The 16,773-nt window shown below is 31.7% G+C and overlaps 2 protein-coding genes across 2 annotated transcripts; both read right to left on the reverse strand.

Moving 5' to 3' along the window:
* Positions 1-14: 14 nt before the first annotated feature.
* On the reverse strand, positions 15-2,124 carry LOC109804117 (putative aquaporin TIP-type alpha). Its single transcript, XM_020365893.2, has 3 exons — positions 1,772-2,124; positions 1,059-1,309; positions 15-658 (listed from the first exon to the last, which is right to left on the reverse strand). The coding sequence occupies exons 1-3, from the start codon at positions 1,902-1,904 to the stop codon at positions 275-277; spliced, it is 768 nt and encodes a 255-aa protein (XP_020221482.1). The 5' UTR covers positions 1,905-2,124; the 3' UTR covers positions 15-274.
* A 1,865-nt stretch (positions 2,125-3,989) lies between these two features.
* LOC109803275 (leucine-rich repeat receptor-like protein kinase PXC1) lies at positions 3,990-6,621 on the reverse strand. The gene is made up of 3 exons (XM_020364780.3): positions 5,751-6,621; positions 5,145-5,534; positions 3,990-4,817 (listed from the first exon to the last, which is right to left on the reverse strand). Exons 1-3 carry the CDS (start codon positions 6,619-6,621, stop codon positions 4,219-4,221), a joined length of 1,860 nt encoding a protein of 619 aa, XP_020220369.2. The 3' UTR covers positions 3,990-4,218.
* Between the last annotated feature and the right edge of the window lie 10,152 nt (positions 6,622-16,773).

Raw genomic sequence — 16,773 nt, forward strand, 5'->3', positions numbered from 1 at the left:
GTGTGAATTGAATATGATGCAAGAGCAACATCCCTATACAAAATAGGGTTTCACACACATTTTATTCAGTATGTGTTGAAGACAAAATACAACAGCTACACACTCGAGTAGATTTTGGCATTTGTGACCCCAAAACAAGAAAAGTAAAAATGCACATGCAGGAGCCTAGCGGTGACTCAAGCAGAAAGGTGGTTGAAAAAACAAAACACAAGCATACTCTTACATTTTGATACACAAAAGCTAATAACACTCATATTTTGATGCACAAGTGCAACTAGTAATCTTCAGAAGCCAAAGGTTGGTGTTGGTGAGGGGGCTCAGTTGGGATCACAACATATTCATACACCAGTGCTGCCAATGCTGCCCCAATCAATGGGCCCACCCAGAAGATCCAGTGGTTGTGCCATCTCCAGCCCACCAAGGAAGGCCCAAAAGCCAGAGCAGGGTTCATGCATGCTCCATCAAATGGCCCACCAACCAGGATGTTTGCCCCAACAATGAGTCCAATTGCCAACGGTGCAATGTTGCTAACAGCACCCCTTTTGGGATCAATTGCAGTAGCATACACTGTGTACATCAGCCCAAATGTCATGATAATCTCAAGTATAAGCATGTGTCCTACGCCAACACCTTCTGACACGTGGAACCCTGATGGTCTCTACAAGAGACCACAACAACACATCAGTTTTCATTGAAAAAGTCCAATTTTTTTCATGTCACCATTAAAATTAAAATGATTTAACTGTTATCTCATTATTGGCTTTTATAATAATTGAGTAAACAGAACCAATATATACAGCCTCAAATCACAAATTGTGATGTTCAGCATGTTTGGTAACTTTTATACAAGTACTTTAAAAATCATATCAATTTATGATTTCGGAGGGATTGACTATAACAGTTTTTATGAGTAATAATGTATAGAAATTAACCTCTTAATCTTGTTAGCACATATAAGAACTATAAACAGCCACAGTAACATCTTTGTATACATCATCCTTATTGTATCGAAGTTTTTTTTTTTTTAATCTTTTGAAAAAGTGGGATATAGATTTTACCATGTTATTAGTGACAAGCCTGAGCACAAGGGCAGCCACTATAGCACCTAGAAGTTGAGCAATCCAATAGTATACAGCTCGAACCACAGAGATCCTTCCCCCAAGAAGAGCACCGAATGTCACAGCTGGGTTGACATGACCACCTGATACATGCATGCTCGCAGATACAGCAGCAAATAGAGCAAATGCATGTGCCAGTGAAAGTGCCAATAGTTCGCCAGCTGAGAAAGCTGAATCATGATAAATCTTAACTGCAACAAAAACAAATCACACAAATAACTAGCATATTCATAGCATGCATTAGATAATCCAAGATCAAATGTCACCTTTAACTCAGCTGAAAAAGTTTTATATACATTGAAGATTAAGAGCATGTTTGAATACAACAGCTTCACAACTGAAATGAGAGTTATTTTAGATAAAGAAACACTTCTAAGCTTATATCAAGAAGCACTTCTAAGGATACTCTACTGAAATGAAAGAGTTATTTCAGATAAAGAAGCACTTCTATGCTTGTAAACTTATAAGAGAAGATGTATGGAAAAGAGAGAGTTATTTCAGATAAACAAACACTCTTTAGCATGTAGCCAAAGCAGCATAAAAAAAAACTCCTAAGATCATATCTAGTAAATTAAGCCCATGTAAACATGCAATAAAAAGATTCAAAGCATTTATATGTGAAGTATGAAGCACGATTTTGAACATGTACAAACCCAAAGCAAGGCCTGAGCCTTCTCCAGCAAAGACAAAGATGAAAGTGGAGGCAAATTCAGCCAAAGTGGCCCTCATGGAGTCTGGATGAGTGGCCTCATCAGCCCTTCCAAAAGCATATCTACGAGTTGCCATCACAGCAAAACTCTCTCTTGCACCCTCAACCAACTAAGATTGTCACACACAACTGGTATTTCAATATGAATGATCCTGATCCAGCTGAGACTATATTCTCTCTTCACAAAAAGGGTTTATTCTTTGTAGAAAACGAAACTGAAAGGTGAGAAGTTATGGAGAAAAAGAGGCTAAAGTGAAGGCCTTTTGTGCATGGCTTAGAGAAGTGGAGTGATAGTGTGCTTATATGGGGAAACTAGGTATTGAACTTAGTTGAGACACCTAGTTGTGTGAAATGCTAAATGGTGGACACGTAGGGGTATTGGTATGTGTTGGCTGCTTTTTACAAATTGAGTCATTCTTTATTTCCTACCCATATCAACATCAACAATTTTGCCTGTGTTGATCCTGATTCACTCAACAGGACAAAAACCAACATGTAGCTACTATCTATGCCATGCGGTTGCGGTTTTGGAGGCTTGTCTGACTCGTGTATTAATTGAAGTTCGAGTTATTTTTTGCGGTAAATGTTTTTTTTTTATAAAAAAATCCATTTCAGTCTTTCTAATTTAGAAATGTGTCACATTTAGTCTTTAAAATAATGATTAAATATGATCGAATTATCTCAAATTTTAGTTTTTATATTATTATCTATTAATTTTTTTTAAAATACTTGATTTTTTTTTAATTTATTATTTGACATTAGTTTCTCTCCGTTAAATAATGACATGGTTGATAGATTGTCACATCATCACTCAACAGTGTCTGTCATATCATTTAAAGGACTGTCACATGAACATTTAGATGATGTGGTAGACATTATTGGGTGATGACGTGACAATCTATCAACCATGTCATTACTTAATAAAGAGGAACTAACGTCAGATACTAAAAAAAATTTAACAGGAAATAATCTAAAAGTTGGCCTAATTGAAGATAATTTAAACATATTTAAGTCGCACTTGAAATTTTATTCAAAAATATCTTAATTCATGGCACAATATAAAACATTTCTTACTTTTGCTTCTAGTTCCAAGTGCTTCATGTCTTCTTTATCGCAATAAAAAAATTTTTGTAAAAATAAAAATAATTACAAAAATTGTCAAAAAAAAAATCAAATTTATGTCTCATATTTCTAATTATCCAAACTTCTTCCAATCCAACCACAAGACTACCCTAATAATTAAGAAAATAATATTTATTTTGAAGAATTATAACTTTTTAAAAAAAATTACATGCTAACATAATATCACACATAATTATATTCCACCTAAATTTATCACTTAATTAAAAAGTAGAGAGTAAAAATAGTGCATAAATTTTATAAGGATGAAAAATATATTTTTACGACTTCCTTCATTTATTACGAGGAACAATATCAAACCTTATTAAATAACTGCTTAAAAATTGTATGTGGTATATTTTCCTTCATTTATTATGTTGCAACCTACTCAACCTTTGAAAAGCAGAGCTTTCAAATTATTCGTGTGGATGAGGTGGACCGTGGACGTGTCCATCCCTAACTTTGCTTGTGGAGGGTATCCCATGTGAGTAACCTTGACTGTCCCAAAATCTTTAACCCACTTCCAGTTCATCATATTCTGTGTCAAGTTCTTGAGTTTGGTTAATAATGGCATATTTTTATTGCTCATATTACATTTATTAACTATTAGAAAATACCCTTTTTCTCTTCAAACTCAAATGCTTAATTGACTGTCTATGATCCTTCTCTCCAATTAATCTATCTAATGGAGAGGAAAAACATTCTTTCATTCAATAAATAGCTCAACTTAACTGTGATATTCTGAGGCACCAAAATCTGGACATAGTTGAAGCAAAGGAGAGAAAAAACGAAATAGTAAAATTGAAAATGTGATCCCAGATGACTTTGAATAAGGCATATCTTCAGCATCAAAACTGTGAATAAAGTACTTTCTTTCTATTTGTTACATGTCACCTGATGTTCTAATAATTACTAGTATGTCTTAACTGTCTTCTAAACCAAATCATACAATAACAAGAACAAAATCTTCTCCTACTAGGTAAACTTGATTACATTAATTACAGGATATCATAAAATAAATGGAAATAATAAAATTCATAAAATGGGGAAAAATGGAAATAATAATTTCTCAACATCGAAGAGAATTTATCTCTTCTGAAAAAATTGTCATCCGTACATATTGTTATATGCAGTTGTTAAGCCATTTCTGATTTGGATGGTATGTCATATGAGTGGAGTGTTAAGATGTATACAAGATTACAAGGACATTGTTGGGGTGCACTTCATGCAAGACAATAATAATACATCTTGCTGTAGTGACTTAAATTTGTTCTAGTCATTCTCTTTTCTCATTTGCTCTATCTCTTCTATTCTCATCAATACTACACTCATCTTAGGCCGTTTCTCTGGTGTCACATCTGTGCACTCTAGAGCTAACTCTGTCAGCTTCAGCATTGCATCATGCCCTTCTTTTTCTGCTAGTATTTCCAAGTCCAATATGTCTGTGGACCAATCATTGTTGACCACAGTTCTCACCCAATCTGAAAGATCATTAGTTGTTTCCTCAATTTCACCTATGACATGACCAGGGATTTTGCCAGTTATGATCTCTAGCATGATGATACCAAAGCAATAAACATCAGCTTTGTGTGTCAGCCTCTTCCCTTGAACAAACTCTGGTGACCTCCTTATGGCTAGCTTTTCTGCATTCTGTTTGGCTGGGAGTAGAGGCAAGAAACCATAGTCTGTGAGCTTGGAATGGTACCCTTTACTGTCTTCATGGATTAGGACATTGGATGATTTGAGGTTGGCATGAGGGACCTTGTGCTGAGGCAAAGAATGATGGAGGAAAGCAAGACCCTTTGCAATCTCTTTGATTATAGAAAGTCTTTTTGTCCAATCAAGTGGTATTCTTCCTAGTCCTCTACCCTCTAGCACCAGCAGATTATGAATGTTAGCGTATTGAGTTAGTTATTTTGTGTCAGATTAAATATATTTTTAGTCTCTGAATTTTTCTCGGCTTTTATTTTTAATCCCTAACGTTTTCTCTCATGAAGAAAAAATCTCGACATCACGGAACAAAAATGTTAACGAAAATATTCAAAGACTAAGTGTGAAAATCAACAAAAATTTAGAGATTAAAACTAGTAAAGAATTTGTTCAGTAATTAAAAGGTAGAATTGTCAAATGTTCAAGAACTAAAAACATATTTAGTTTTTTCTTTTTGTGTTTTAAGGAAGGAAAGAATCAAAACTAACCATGTAGAAATTCAAACAAAGAGCCATCAGAGGTAAATTCATATATGACCAGCTTTTGCTCCTCTGAATAATAGAAGGAGACGATTTCTACAAGATTTTCATGCTTCATCTGTCCTAGCAATTGCATCTGCTGGAGAAATTCCCTCTTGCTCAGTTCATTCACGTGGTTAAGTCTCTTCACTGCAACAACACTTCCAGTTTCAAGTGTTGCTTTGTATGTAATGCCTAAGTTCCCTCTTCCAAGCACTTCTGCTGATGCCCTTAATAAATCATCCAAGTCAAAAACTGCCATTTTCTTGTTGGAAAATTCCAATTTCCCAATCCTTTCAGAAACATCACTGTTTCCAGCATAATACACCATCTTCTTTGCCCATGCCCCAAAAACATACCCTATACAAAAATAAAAAATTAAAAAAAAAATCATAACATTTCGAAATCCTGAATCAGCACTGCATTTTACTTTATGTCAATGACAGTCTAAATTTATTAGACAAATGTTTTTTAACATTTTTATTTTTGTATCATTGAAACTTTGCATAAATAGCATTGTAATAAGCCTTTAAACAAAATCAATGGTGGAATTGACATGTATAGGATATATTTTACCTGTTGAATCATTCCTTTTTGGTTCTTTTCCACTTGTTCTTCTTCTTTTAAGAAACAAGAAAGCAATAATAATTATCAGAGAAAGTAGAAAAAATGCAGATGCAGCACCAATCAAAGCAACAATCCATGCATGAAGCCTCTTCTTATTTGGTTCCATTGGTGAACTTGGAGGAACAACAAAAGGAGGTGGTGCATAAAATGGAGATGGAGATGGAGGTTCAATAGGACATGGGTTATCCAATGGCTTTCCACAAAGACCTGAATTATTACCGAATGAACTATCAGGAAACCGTTGCAGCACAGAAGTTTCAGGAATAGGCCCTGAAAGATAATTATATGACACATTAAAACTTGTCAAGGATGCTTGATCAAATGGTGGAATTTGACCATCTAAGTAATTCTCTTGCAACTCCAAAACCTCTAGACTAGGAAGTTCAACATACTCCACAGGAATTGACCCTGAGAAATGATTGGATGATAGCAAAACTTGTTCCAAAAACGTCAAATTCTTGAGACTGGGCACTGGTCCAAAAAGTGCATTGTTTCTGAAGTCAAGTTGGCTCAAGAAAGTTATGTTTTGAAGGAATGTATGAGGCAAGTAACCACTAAGGTTAACCCCTTCAAGAACAATTTGAACAACATGCCAATTTGAACAAGTGATGCCAATCCATCTGCTATGATTGTCTATACAAGGAGGACCCGTCCAATTCCCATGCAAATCCACAGAAGAATTCAAAGAATCCCTTATGAGCATCAAAGCATCTCTTTCTCCTGGGTAGAATTCCTCAATTTTAATGCACAAAACCATGCTGAATTTGAATGACACAAACATGACCACACAAAAAAAACTTATGTTAAGGGCCAAGCTCATGATGATGGATGAAATTGCACAAAAGAACTTGACATGGATCTTGGAACCAACCAACCAGGTTTTAGCACTGTGAATAATGATATCATACCCTCTTTTGTCTCTAATAGTTTCAGAGTTTGACGAATTTGACAAGGAAAAGTTGTGCCAAGATGATGAACATAATGATTGATAGGATCGGTCTGAACAAGGTTTTTCAATTTCTTTGTGGGTATTATTATTATATTACATTAATATGGTTTGTTAAATTATTAATCATAGTGACATAATGTGACAGCTTTCATATTATCGGATCCTGCATGATGTATTGTTCCATATTGTTATTTGGTAACTGAGTTGTTCATGAATAAGAAATATTTGTTGCTACAAATATTGTGACATCGTGGGTATCAAGGAATGTCAATGATCTCTAGTTTGGACATTTTCATGGTTGTTTACCTTGTCGACCTTGATTTATCTAATTGTTATGTCAATACTGTAAATGCATATTTTTTTGGTGGTTGGCCAAGGTAGCCCAAATGTTATGGTTGGTACTTGGTAGAGTAACATGATTGTTACACCGATGTTATAATTTTGGAGAAAATAATATTTTTATTATTATTAATTGAAATTTATTAAAGCCTAGATTGTGACCGGTACAATATACGAGTAAATAAATAAAATTATTGAAAACTTTATATATTATTAAAAAATTATTATCTTAACATTACAAATAAGTACGTGAAGATTATTTTATATATTGTAAATATGTATATATTGATAATAATTATATTGAATATTTAATAAAATGTTTAGTTATGCATTTATCTCTTTCATTTGAATTGTATGAAATTTAGGTCTTTTATGTTTTTCAAGTCAAATTAAGTAAATGTGGTTCCAACATTATTTATTTATTTCTAAAATATTTTTTTTAGAATTATTCCTAAAATACTTAAATTCTGATTTTTTTTCTTCTTTTTTTAGCATAAATTGAAGTTGTTAAAGCCTTTAGAACCTTTTACTTAAAAGTCACAAATAAAAATATCGAATTTGTTAAATAAAAATTTTCAAGCTTTTCCTTCTCAAAAAATTCTAATGTCAATTCCTATAAGATTTTTCAAATGCTATCAAAGTTTAAACTTTAAATAGATTTATAAGTAAACTTTAAACTTATTTCAATGCAAATTAAAGTATATTTGTTTTAAATTTTAAATAATAGCTATTGTCATTGTTATATTATAAATGTAGGAGGCATGGCTAATTTAGTACAAAATTAAATATTTTCTAAACTAGCTTACACATCATATTAATTATATTAATCTCTCTTATTAACATTAAATAAAAATTAAAAGCATGAAATATATAATAAGTACGCAGAATTAATGCAAAATAATAAGTAGGACAAATAAGGCATAAGATTGCTTAGATTATAAATTAAATCGTACGATTTTTAATACAAATATATATATATATATATATATATATATATATATATATGTATATATATATATGTGTGGAAAAAAGAGGTCACTATTTTTCTAAAGAGAATTTTGATTTTATAGTAGTTATGGAAATTATGGTAATTTTTTATTTATGAATTTTTCTGTAGCATTGTAATTTAAGACTTTTAATTTTATTGTATTTTAATCTTCACGGTATATTTTATTATGCTTTGACGAATGAGATAAGGAAATAAGTTTTATAAAAATTCTATAAAGTTGACTTGTGATCACTTTTGATTTTCATCCAACAATGACTTTTTGTTTTGGGTTTCTCATTTGTCTATCTTCACGATCAAATGTCGCAAATACAATGATGGCAAAAAAAATATCATAACTATTCTTAAACAATCAATAAAAATTGTGGTCTAAAATGGGCAAAAGCATATTAATAAAAAAAAAAATTGCTAATGAATTTCCATTTTACAAAAACACACAGTCACTTAATTTAATTCGATTACAAATATTTTAAAATCTAAAATAATGCACAAAGAAGAAAAAATTAAGAACAATGAAAAGGGAAGGAAGAATACCACACAAGTCAACTTTCTCAATTATGCTTATGTTTACACCATTGAAAATCGTAATTTTAGTTTTATTTTATTTTATTTTTCACCTATATTAATTAACTCATGCAATACTGAAATGAAATACCAAAAGCTAGATTTTTCAATGGAAGAGTAATGATTGCCAAATCCCAAATTATGGAGTGAGAAAATATTAAGAAGAGTGAAATAAAAGGAAGAAATAACACATTGTATGTCAACTCTCTCGATTTTGCAATTCTCCTTACATTTACACATGCAGTTGAAATTGCAAAAAATCAACACATGAACAATATCATTATGATGATGCGACCAAAAATGATTATTGTGATGTGGCTGCAAATATGATTATGTAGTTCAGGTTTTATATTTGTATGAGAAAAAAAGTTATGTATTAATAATATAAAAAAAAAATTATATTGAAATTGGATCACAATCATCTATATCTACTATAAATAGAATAGATTTTAATAATCATCTTTTTTATTTTCATTTTTATATCAAATACTATTGTCTTTAAATTTTAAAAAAAATTCAAAAAAAATATACGAAGTACCTTTTTTTTTATTTTATAAAATGTATTATATTATTATTTGAACCAATTTTAGTTATAAAAATATTACATTACATTAATTAAATAAATCAAATTTTTTTTGACTCAACAATTATAAAGTCTGATTTGAAATACAGGTTATAATATTTTAAAATTCAATTTTCATCAATATTAAAATAATATTTTAATTGGTAAAAGTTACTCGCCGCAAATACATATTAATTTTTAATTGATATTTACTTGATAATAAATTGTGGAATTCGTAAAACTGAATTATTACATTATGTTTCACAATTAATTTTGTTACCTTTTTGTCTGGTAGCTTATGCCAATTTTGTCAATAATCCGTTGAGGAAAACCGATTATCATATCTTAAAATATTAGTATTGTTGTAAAAAAAAAATATTAGTATTTAAATACTTTTAGAATTGTGGAGACTTTATGCAAAGCTAGTTAAAATAACAAGAAAAATAAAATAAAGGTTTCGTGGAAGATAAAGTACAACATTGATTAGTTGTGGTGGATTAGTGGCTACGCATGCTATATTAATTAATTAATTTGATTATGCCATCACCTTCGGCCGATAATGTGGCTATAGAAAGGAACCTATCTAATATTTTTAATCTTTTACATTTGTTATGTTGTATGACTCTTGACAAATTGCTTCTACACCTATCCATCTAGAATTTCATTAATAATTATTTCTTTTAGAATTTTCTTATTATTCATATTTATTAATTGACAAGTTTAGCTTACCTAGTTGAGTGGGGTGGACGAGTAGTCTAAGTTTCTTTAATACATATGTTTGATACTCATGTATTAAAAAAATTTAAAATCTTACTTACTAACAAGTCATTAGTGTGAATAATATTGGATTTGATTTCCTTAAAGAAAATTTTGAATTTAAGTCTTATAGATAAAAAAAAATGATTGGAAAGGAAAATTCTATTATATGTAGTTAGTCATGTTTTTCGATGAAAATTTGTCATCAACAAACCTGATATATATTCTATACTAATAATATAGTTATTAAAATAGTTGAAAAATCTTAAGAAATTGAGTTTAGTTTCACGCAAATCAGTAACTTGTGTTGGGTTTATGATTTGTGCTTGGTTTTTGAAAGGGATATATTCATCTTTAGTTTGGGTTGTCTCTTATATTGGTTCTTTAAGATTGTGTCTGATATTCTTTCATAATTTAAACCTATAGTAAGATTTCTTAAAAGTTGAAAAGATGCTACATCGACCTCCCTTAACCTCAAAGGTTCATGTCATGTAACTTGCACATGAATTTTAATGAATTTTTCTCTCCTTAAATGTCTTCATCTTCACCAACTACTTCACTCACCTTTATCGCTCCTTTGCCTTTCTCAACTTCCTCTCCACTCTTCGCACCCTCCATCTCCTTAACCGCACCATCACCACCTACACCTTCACCCCCACACATTTCTTCCTCACCTATCGGCCCCCAAAATCACTTATCAACGTGACCAATGAATCAATATGAATAAAAATGACCTTCAGAAATTATAGAAACAAGGTTAATTAGAGAGTATTAACTATGGGTTGGGCTTTTATGGAATGGGTAAAATTATATTTTGATGTAATAAATCGTAAAAAAAAATTAAGCATCAAGGTAGGATGATGCCAAAGGAAAAATGTGTTCCCATAAAATGTTTAATAAAGAATACTAATCAATCAAGGTAGATAGAATATGGAATTAGTTGTATCACAAGGAGATAAAGAATAATTAAACTCGCTATACTAAAATCAAAATATTGAGGTTATATGGCGAGGAAGAAGTGGATGGGGCTAAGGTTGTGGGTAGTGATGGTGCAATAAATGAGGTGGAGGGTGCAAAGAGTAGAAAGGAAGTTGAGAGAACCAAGGGAAGGGGGAAGGTGGGTGGAGCAGTTAAAGAACTTTAGGGCATTAATTTTAGGAAGAGAAAAATTCATTAAAAGTCATGTGCAGATCACATGACATGCATCTTTGCAATCAAAAGAGGTCAATGTAACATCTAATCAATTTTTATGAGGTTTTACTATGGGTCTAAATTATGAAGGGGTAGTGGGCGCAATCTTAAAAAAATATTGGGGGTGCGAGTGTAGTTTACTCTATTGTTTATGGGGTTATTTAGGGTATTTGTACACACAACTCCATAATAGTAAAATATTATCCACTCAAGGTTTACACCCTCATAATTTTGCTTTTGATCATCACTTAAAAGGCTTTTAACCAATAAAGTATGTGTGTGTTTTATAAACTTTTATTTCTTCTATTGTTTTAACGATGTAAGACTTTAATTTACATCTCAACAATCCTCAATCAAACAAAAGATATAATCTCTCATTCATCAAAAATCTATCATTGAATTGTAATTTTGTTGTTTGTTTATATGGGTTATTGATTGTCATCGAATCCAACCAATGACTTTGATACTAACATTAAGGTTATGTTGTGTTTGGTTTTTGGGAGGGATATATTTATCGGGTGCAGGTTGTCTCTTATATTGTTTATCGAGTTATTTAGGGTATTTGTACACACAACTCCACAATAATAAGATATTATCCACTTTTAGTTTACATCCTCATGATTTTGCTTTTGATCATTGCTTAGAAGGCCTCTAATCAATGGAGTATGTGTATGTGTATTTTATAAACTATTATTTCTTCTCTTATTCTAAGGATGTAGGACTTTGATTTGCATCCCAATAATTGTTTGTAATAATATGAATATTTAATTATTTATAATCACTACAAAAAATTATGTAATTAGTAGGGGTTTTTTTCTGGCGGTTTCAAGAAACCGCCACAAAATATTATATTTCTGACAGTTTTTTTAACCGCCACAAAAGAATGATATTTTCAGCGGTTTAAAACCGCCACAATCTTTAAATACCTGTTCTATCTTTCCATGTCACACGTGGCAACCATTTTTTTATATTATTTTTAAAGGAATAAAAATCAAAAACTTATTCTCACTCGCTCACTTTCAGTCCCTTACTCACTCCCAACCCCTCTTTCTTGCTTTCCTTCAATCGCAATTCACACTCAGTCACATTCTCGGTAAGGCGATTTCATTTGTGAGGTGTTCTTTTCTCTCCTAATTCAAGGTACAAACCCTAACTCTCTTCTTTCTTTTTTGTTTTTGCATTTTTCAATGTTTTATAGAATAAGATGTTTATGGATCCCCTCTGCACTTTGAATTCGAAGTAGGAGCCATGGAAGACACCAATCCATAGAGACAGTGCCCTTAGAGTAAACCTAAGTTTTTTGAAGGGTTTGTGAGCTTCCTTCCTAATTGGTCGCTGGCACCGGAACGCCGCAACTAGGAAGTGGAGCTTCAGAATGAGGGAGACGCCGTTGACCAAAGTGTGAGGTTGATGTATTCGGCGTTCGAAGGCAATGTGGATGGTATTCGCGAGGTGTTGGAGTCTGGTGTTAGTGTCAATTTCAGGGATATTGATTATCGCACTGCTCTTCATGTTGCCGCGTGCGAGGGATTCACTGAGGTCATTGAGTTTTTGCTCCCGAATTTGTGATTTGATGTTTGGCTATTGGCATGGTTTGGTTGTGTTGTTAATTCCGGTTTCGTGTGTGATTTAATAAGATTTTCTTTAACTACACCTCTTTTATTGTCCACTATTAGATTTTTTAACACAAACTTCTAAATTATTTTGATTTCTCCTTTTCCCCCTTTCATTTATTATAATAAGTTCTAATTAATGATTTTAGTATGTTTTATTAACAGCTATAAGCTGTTGTTGTGCTGCAAAGTAACAAATTTTTATGATAAATTTGTTTGTTTCCATGTCTTGGGAACATAATTGTTGTGAAATTAGCTAATTTCTGTATCATAAGGTATTTGGCTACTATCGAGTATCTAAACTCTAGTATAGACTTATTTCGCAGATTCAGTTAAATGTTATATGTTTGTTTGTTCATAATTACTTAAGTTCATGAATCATCCGCAATCTATCCTATCGAAGTTTGATTCTATGATCTATCAAAACTTTTACTGATCTTTTTACTTGTTTTAATGCTTAGGAAATATTTCAGACTTTACTATGTAATAGCCTTCTAGGCAACCTTATAAATTTCCAGGTAGGATTTTAGATGGATAAGGATCAAGGTGAATGCAATATGTTGGAAGTTGTATCATTTTTGATTGGTAGCTTTACGATATATAGAAGTGGTTTAGTAGTTCTTTTGTAGCCTGTTTGTTGTAAGGTGATATCTTCATCTTTAGAAGTTTTCATCTTGCTAGGAACAGAATGTTTCACATTTAATGAGATCTTCATAGCATAATTTATTTTTGTAAACTCTTTGGCTTCCCTGTCCAGTTACGGTAACTGCATTACGTTTTATCTCACGAACTTCTTTGGCTTTTGGATTACGAGCACAGGGCACACGATGCTGTTTCTCCTTCCTCTCTAATATGCTTGCATTATTTATTTTTCTGAGGTTTGATTTGTTAAACTAATATTTGGTCAATCACAAACACATATTAGTCTTTAATAAAACTAAAATCATATATTGTTGAGTGGAAGCATTTCACAAAATAAGTTATTAATTTGATGATAAGGTATTCAATATAATTTTAAAAGATATCTTACGCATACTTAACTCTTCAACAGTTTTCCTATTTGAATTTTCAGTCGTTAGATGTCATGCATGGAATTTTGTTTAAGGAGTTTCATTAAGGGTTCAAATTAGTAACTATGTTTTTATTGAATTGTTGCTTTGAATTTCACTTTCCAAATTGGTTGCATATAAATAATGTGGAGGCAGTTTGTTTCTTGTCAATCATTAGTGCAGTTACTTGAAACCTGGCTCTTTGAACTGAGATATTTGTTTGATTTCTATATTTGTAGGTTTTATGCAACTAGTGTGTAGTCAATATAGAAGAGATAGATAAAGTGTCTGCTTCTTCATCATAGGAGCCTGCACAATGCCTTTATGAGAAGGTACTCCTCTTTCTCCCTTGCTGACATTAACCAAGCAGACAATCTCATAAATTTGATTATTGAGCAAGGGCTCATATGCATAAATCTCTCTTTATCTGCCTAATGTGAAGGAACCTGGTTAATCATCTAATTAAATTCATAGGAACTTCTTTTTTATATGTGGAATAAATCCAAAGGATATCTTTTTAATTTCTCAATGTTTTATATAGTGGTTTGATGGGTGAACCAAACCACCATGTAGAAAGCCTGGTTATGAGAAGTTTCAATGTAAAAATTTGTTCTTGTATTTGTCCTGCATGGAGTTTGTTCCAATTATAAACATAATTCTGCAAGTCTCTTTTAGTTTAGATGGCTAACGTTCACCAATCATAGCTAAACAAAGTGATTAATAGTGCTATAATACGTAACCTTAAACTTGGCTTTTAAGTAGACAAAACAATAAATTAAAAATTGAAACAGAAACAAATTAAAAACTGAAACTGAATGTAAAAATTAAAAGATTAAGTCCGTAATACTTGTGGTGATATGTATATATCAACTAAATATGAGCTTACGGAAGTTAAAACAGAGGTTCTGGTGCATCCAATTCATGAAAATCTTAGTGAGACAAAAATGGACGAGGATAATGCACATGATAAAAGGCCTACTGGTAAGCCTGTCACATATAACGAGCCTGCTAATATTGCTAGGCTAGAAAATATTAAAACTGAGAAAGAAATTGGACAAGATAAGCAAGAAAATGTAACCCAGGCATCTGAACATGCAGCTGGAACCAAGTCCTTTGTTAATCATGTTTTTGAATTTGCTTTGTGTTATATAACTAGATCTTAAAACAATTTTACCTTCTCACTTAATTGCATTTATCATACATATGGGATTTCCTTATTTGGAAATATTAGTTTCCTTATTGTAAAGCTTTTGATCTCTCTCCAGCTTGGCGAAACCATTTCCCCAATGAAGGAAGATTTTATCATGGTTCATTTGCAGCATGCATGCACCATTATTGTATTCTAATGGTGTCCGGGAACTGTTGGGTTTGTAGCCAATGCAAGAATTTTCAAATTTGTGATAAGTAAGGATTCTTCTATTTTCTTGTTTTTCATGTAGCATGTTAATTTAACTGTGCTAAAAATATATCGACATACTTTATCACTCCCTTGCTTTCATTAGTTAATTACTCTACTGATAGATTATGTAAGAATGAATTGAATGGGTCACTGCCTCATGAAAATGGAAACACAACTGAGCAATGAAAAAAAAGAACAATTTTGTGGCGGTTTAAAACCGCCAGAAGTGTTAAATCAAGAAAATTTTGGATTAATTTTGTGGCGGTTTTAAACTGTCAGAAACTGTAAAACAAGTAATATTAAAATGCATTTAGTGGCGGTTCCTGACGCTCAAAACCACCGTTTACGGAATGTACGCCACAAACCGTTTTTGGCGACCGCCACAAACCGTTTTTGGCGACCGTGAATCTGGCGGTTATTAATGACGCTGGTAATGCCATTTGTGGCAGTTTTTAACCGCCAGAAATTGCCAAAATAACCCCCACAAATCACCCAGTTTTTTTGTAGTGAATAGATTTATTAATCTTAAAAAATTATCAACATAAATTACAATGATGACAACAAAGCTTAAACTTAAAATCTTGTGATCAATCTAGTGTAGAAATGGTTGATATTTCTCTTCATCTAACTTCTATGTTGCTCCTTATCTTCTTCCATGGAACTCCAAAGCTCAAAGAAACTCAAAAATAGTAAAGAAAGAGAGGAAAGATGTATGTCACTTCAAGGAAGATAAGCAAAAAGATGAAGAACTTACCACAAGAAATAATTCTTTGATAAAAGTTCATAAGGAGAGATTTTCTCTAAAGAGAGAACTAAGACTTTTAGTTGTTTAAATTTTTTTTTCCATGTCAAATCTTGTGTCTTTATTATTCCTTTTAGGGCATTTATTATTTTTTTTTTTGGCAAAAATATATTTTTCGTGCCTTATATTATTTATTAGTGTCAATTTAGTCCCACTTTAATTAATTAAATCAATTTAGTTTCATATCTTTAAAATGTATCTCAATGTTTGATTTTCTATTTCCTCTGTTTAAATACTTAACAGATTTAACACGTGTCATGTTGTCATAACACGTAACATGTTGTCATGTCACGTGTCATGTTGTCATGCCACGTGTCATGTCATCATGACACGTGTCATACCATGTGTCACATCACATGTCATGATGTCCAACCATGTGACATGACAACATGACACATGTCATATTCGTTAAATATTTAAATGGAGGAAAAAAATCAAATATTGAGATACATTTAAAGATGTGGGACTAAATTGATTCAATTAATTAAAGTGAGATTAAATTGAATCTAATAAATAATATAAGGTACAAAAAGTGTATTTTTGCCTTATTTTTTTAAAGGTGTATACCTTGTATTGTTAAAGTTTTTTTTATTCCCTATATTTCAATCATATTGTTAGTATCTGCATAGGGATGATTGTGAAAACTGGATAGACCTTGTCAGTTGGATCAAGAATTGGATTGGTTCATCCGAGAAATTGTTCTGTAGTGAATTAGTCAAAAAATGGTCCCAAATGGTCAAAA

This window comes from Cajanus cajan, chromosome 1 (assembly GCF_000230855.2).
Source record: "Cajanus cajan strain Asha chromosome 1, NIPB_CcT2T_4, whole genome shotgun sequence".
NCBI lineage: Eukaryota > Viridiplantae > Streptophyta > Magnoliopsida > Fabales > Fabaceae > Cajanus > Cajanus cajan.

Excerpts from the sequence above, each read along its gene's own strand:
- LOC109804117 (XM_020365893.2), bottom strand. The coding sequence starts at position 1,904 with ATGGCAACTCGTAGATATGCTTTTGGAAGGGCTGATGAGGCCACTCAT. Across the intron at positions 1,310-1,771 it reads AGGCTCAGGCCTTGCTTTGG|TTAAGATTTATCATGATTCA; the intron begins GTTTGTACATGT and ends TTTTTGTTGCAG. Across the intron at positions 659-1,058 it reads GGCTTGTCACTAATAACATG|AGACCATCAGGGTTCCACGT; the intron begins GTAAAATCTATA and ends GGTCTCTTGTAG.
- LOC109803275 (XM_020364780.3), bottom strand. The coding sequence starts at position 6,621 with ATGAGCTTGGCCCTTAACATAAGTTTTTTTTGTGTGGTCATGTTTGTG. Across the intron at positions 5,535-5,750 it reads AAAAAGGAATGATTCAACAG|GGTATGTTTTTGGGGCATGG; the intron begins GTAAAATATATC and ends ATTTTTGTATAG. Across the intron at positions 4,818-5,144 it reads TTTGTTTGAATTTCTACATG|AGGGTAGAGGACTAGGAAGA; the intron begins GTTAGTTTTGAT and ends TGCTGGTGCTAG.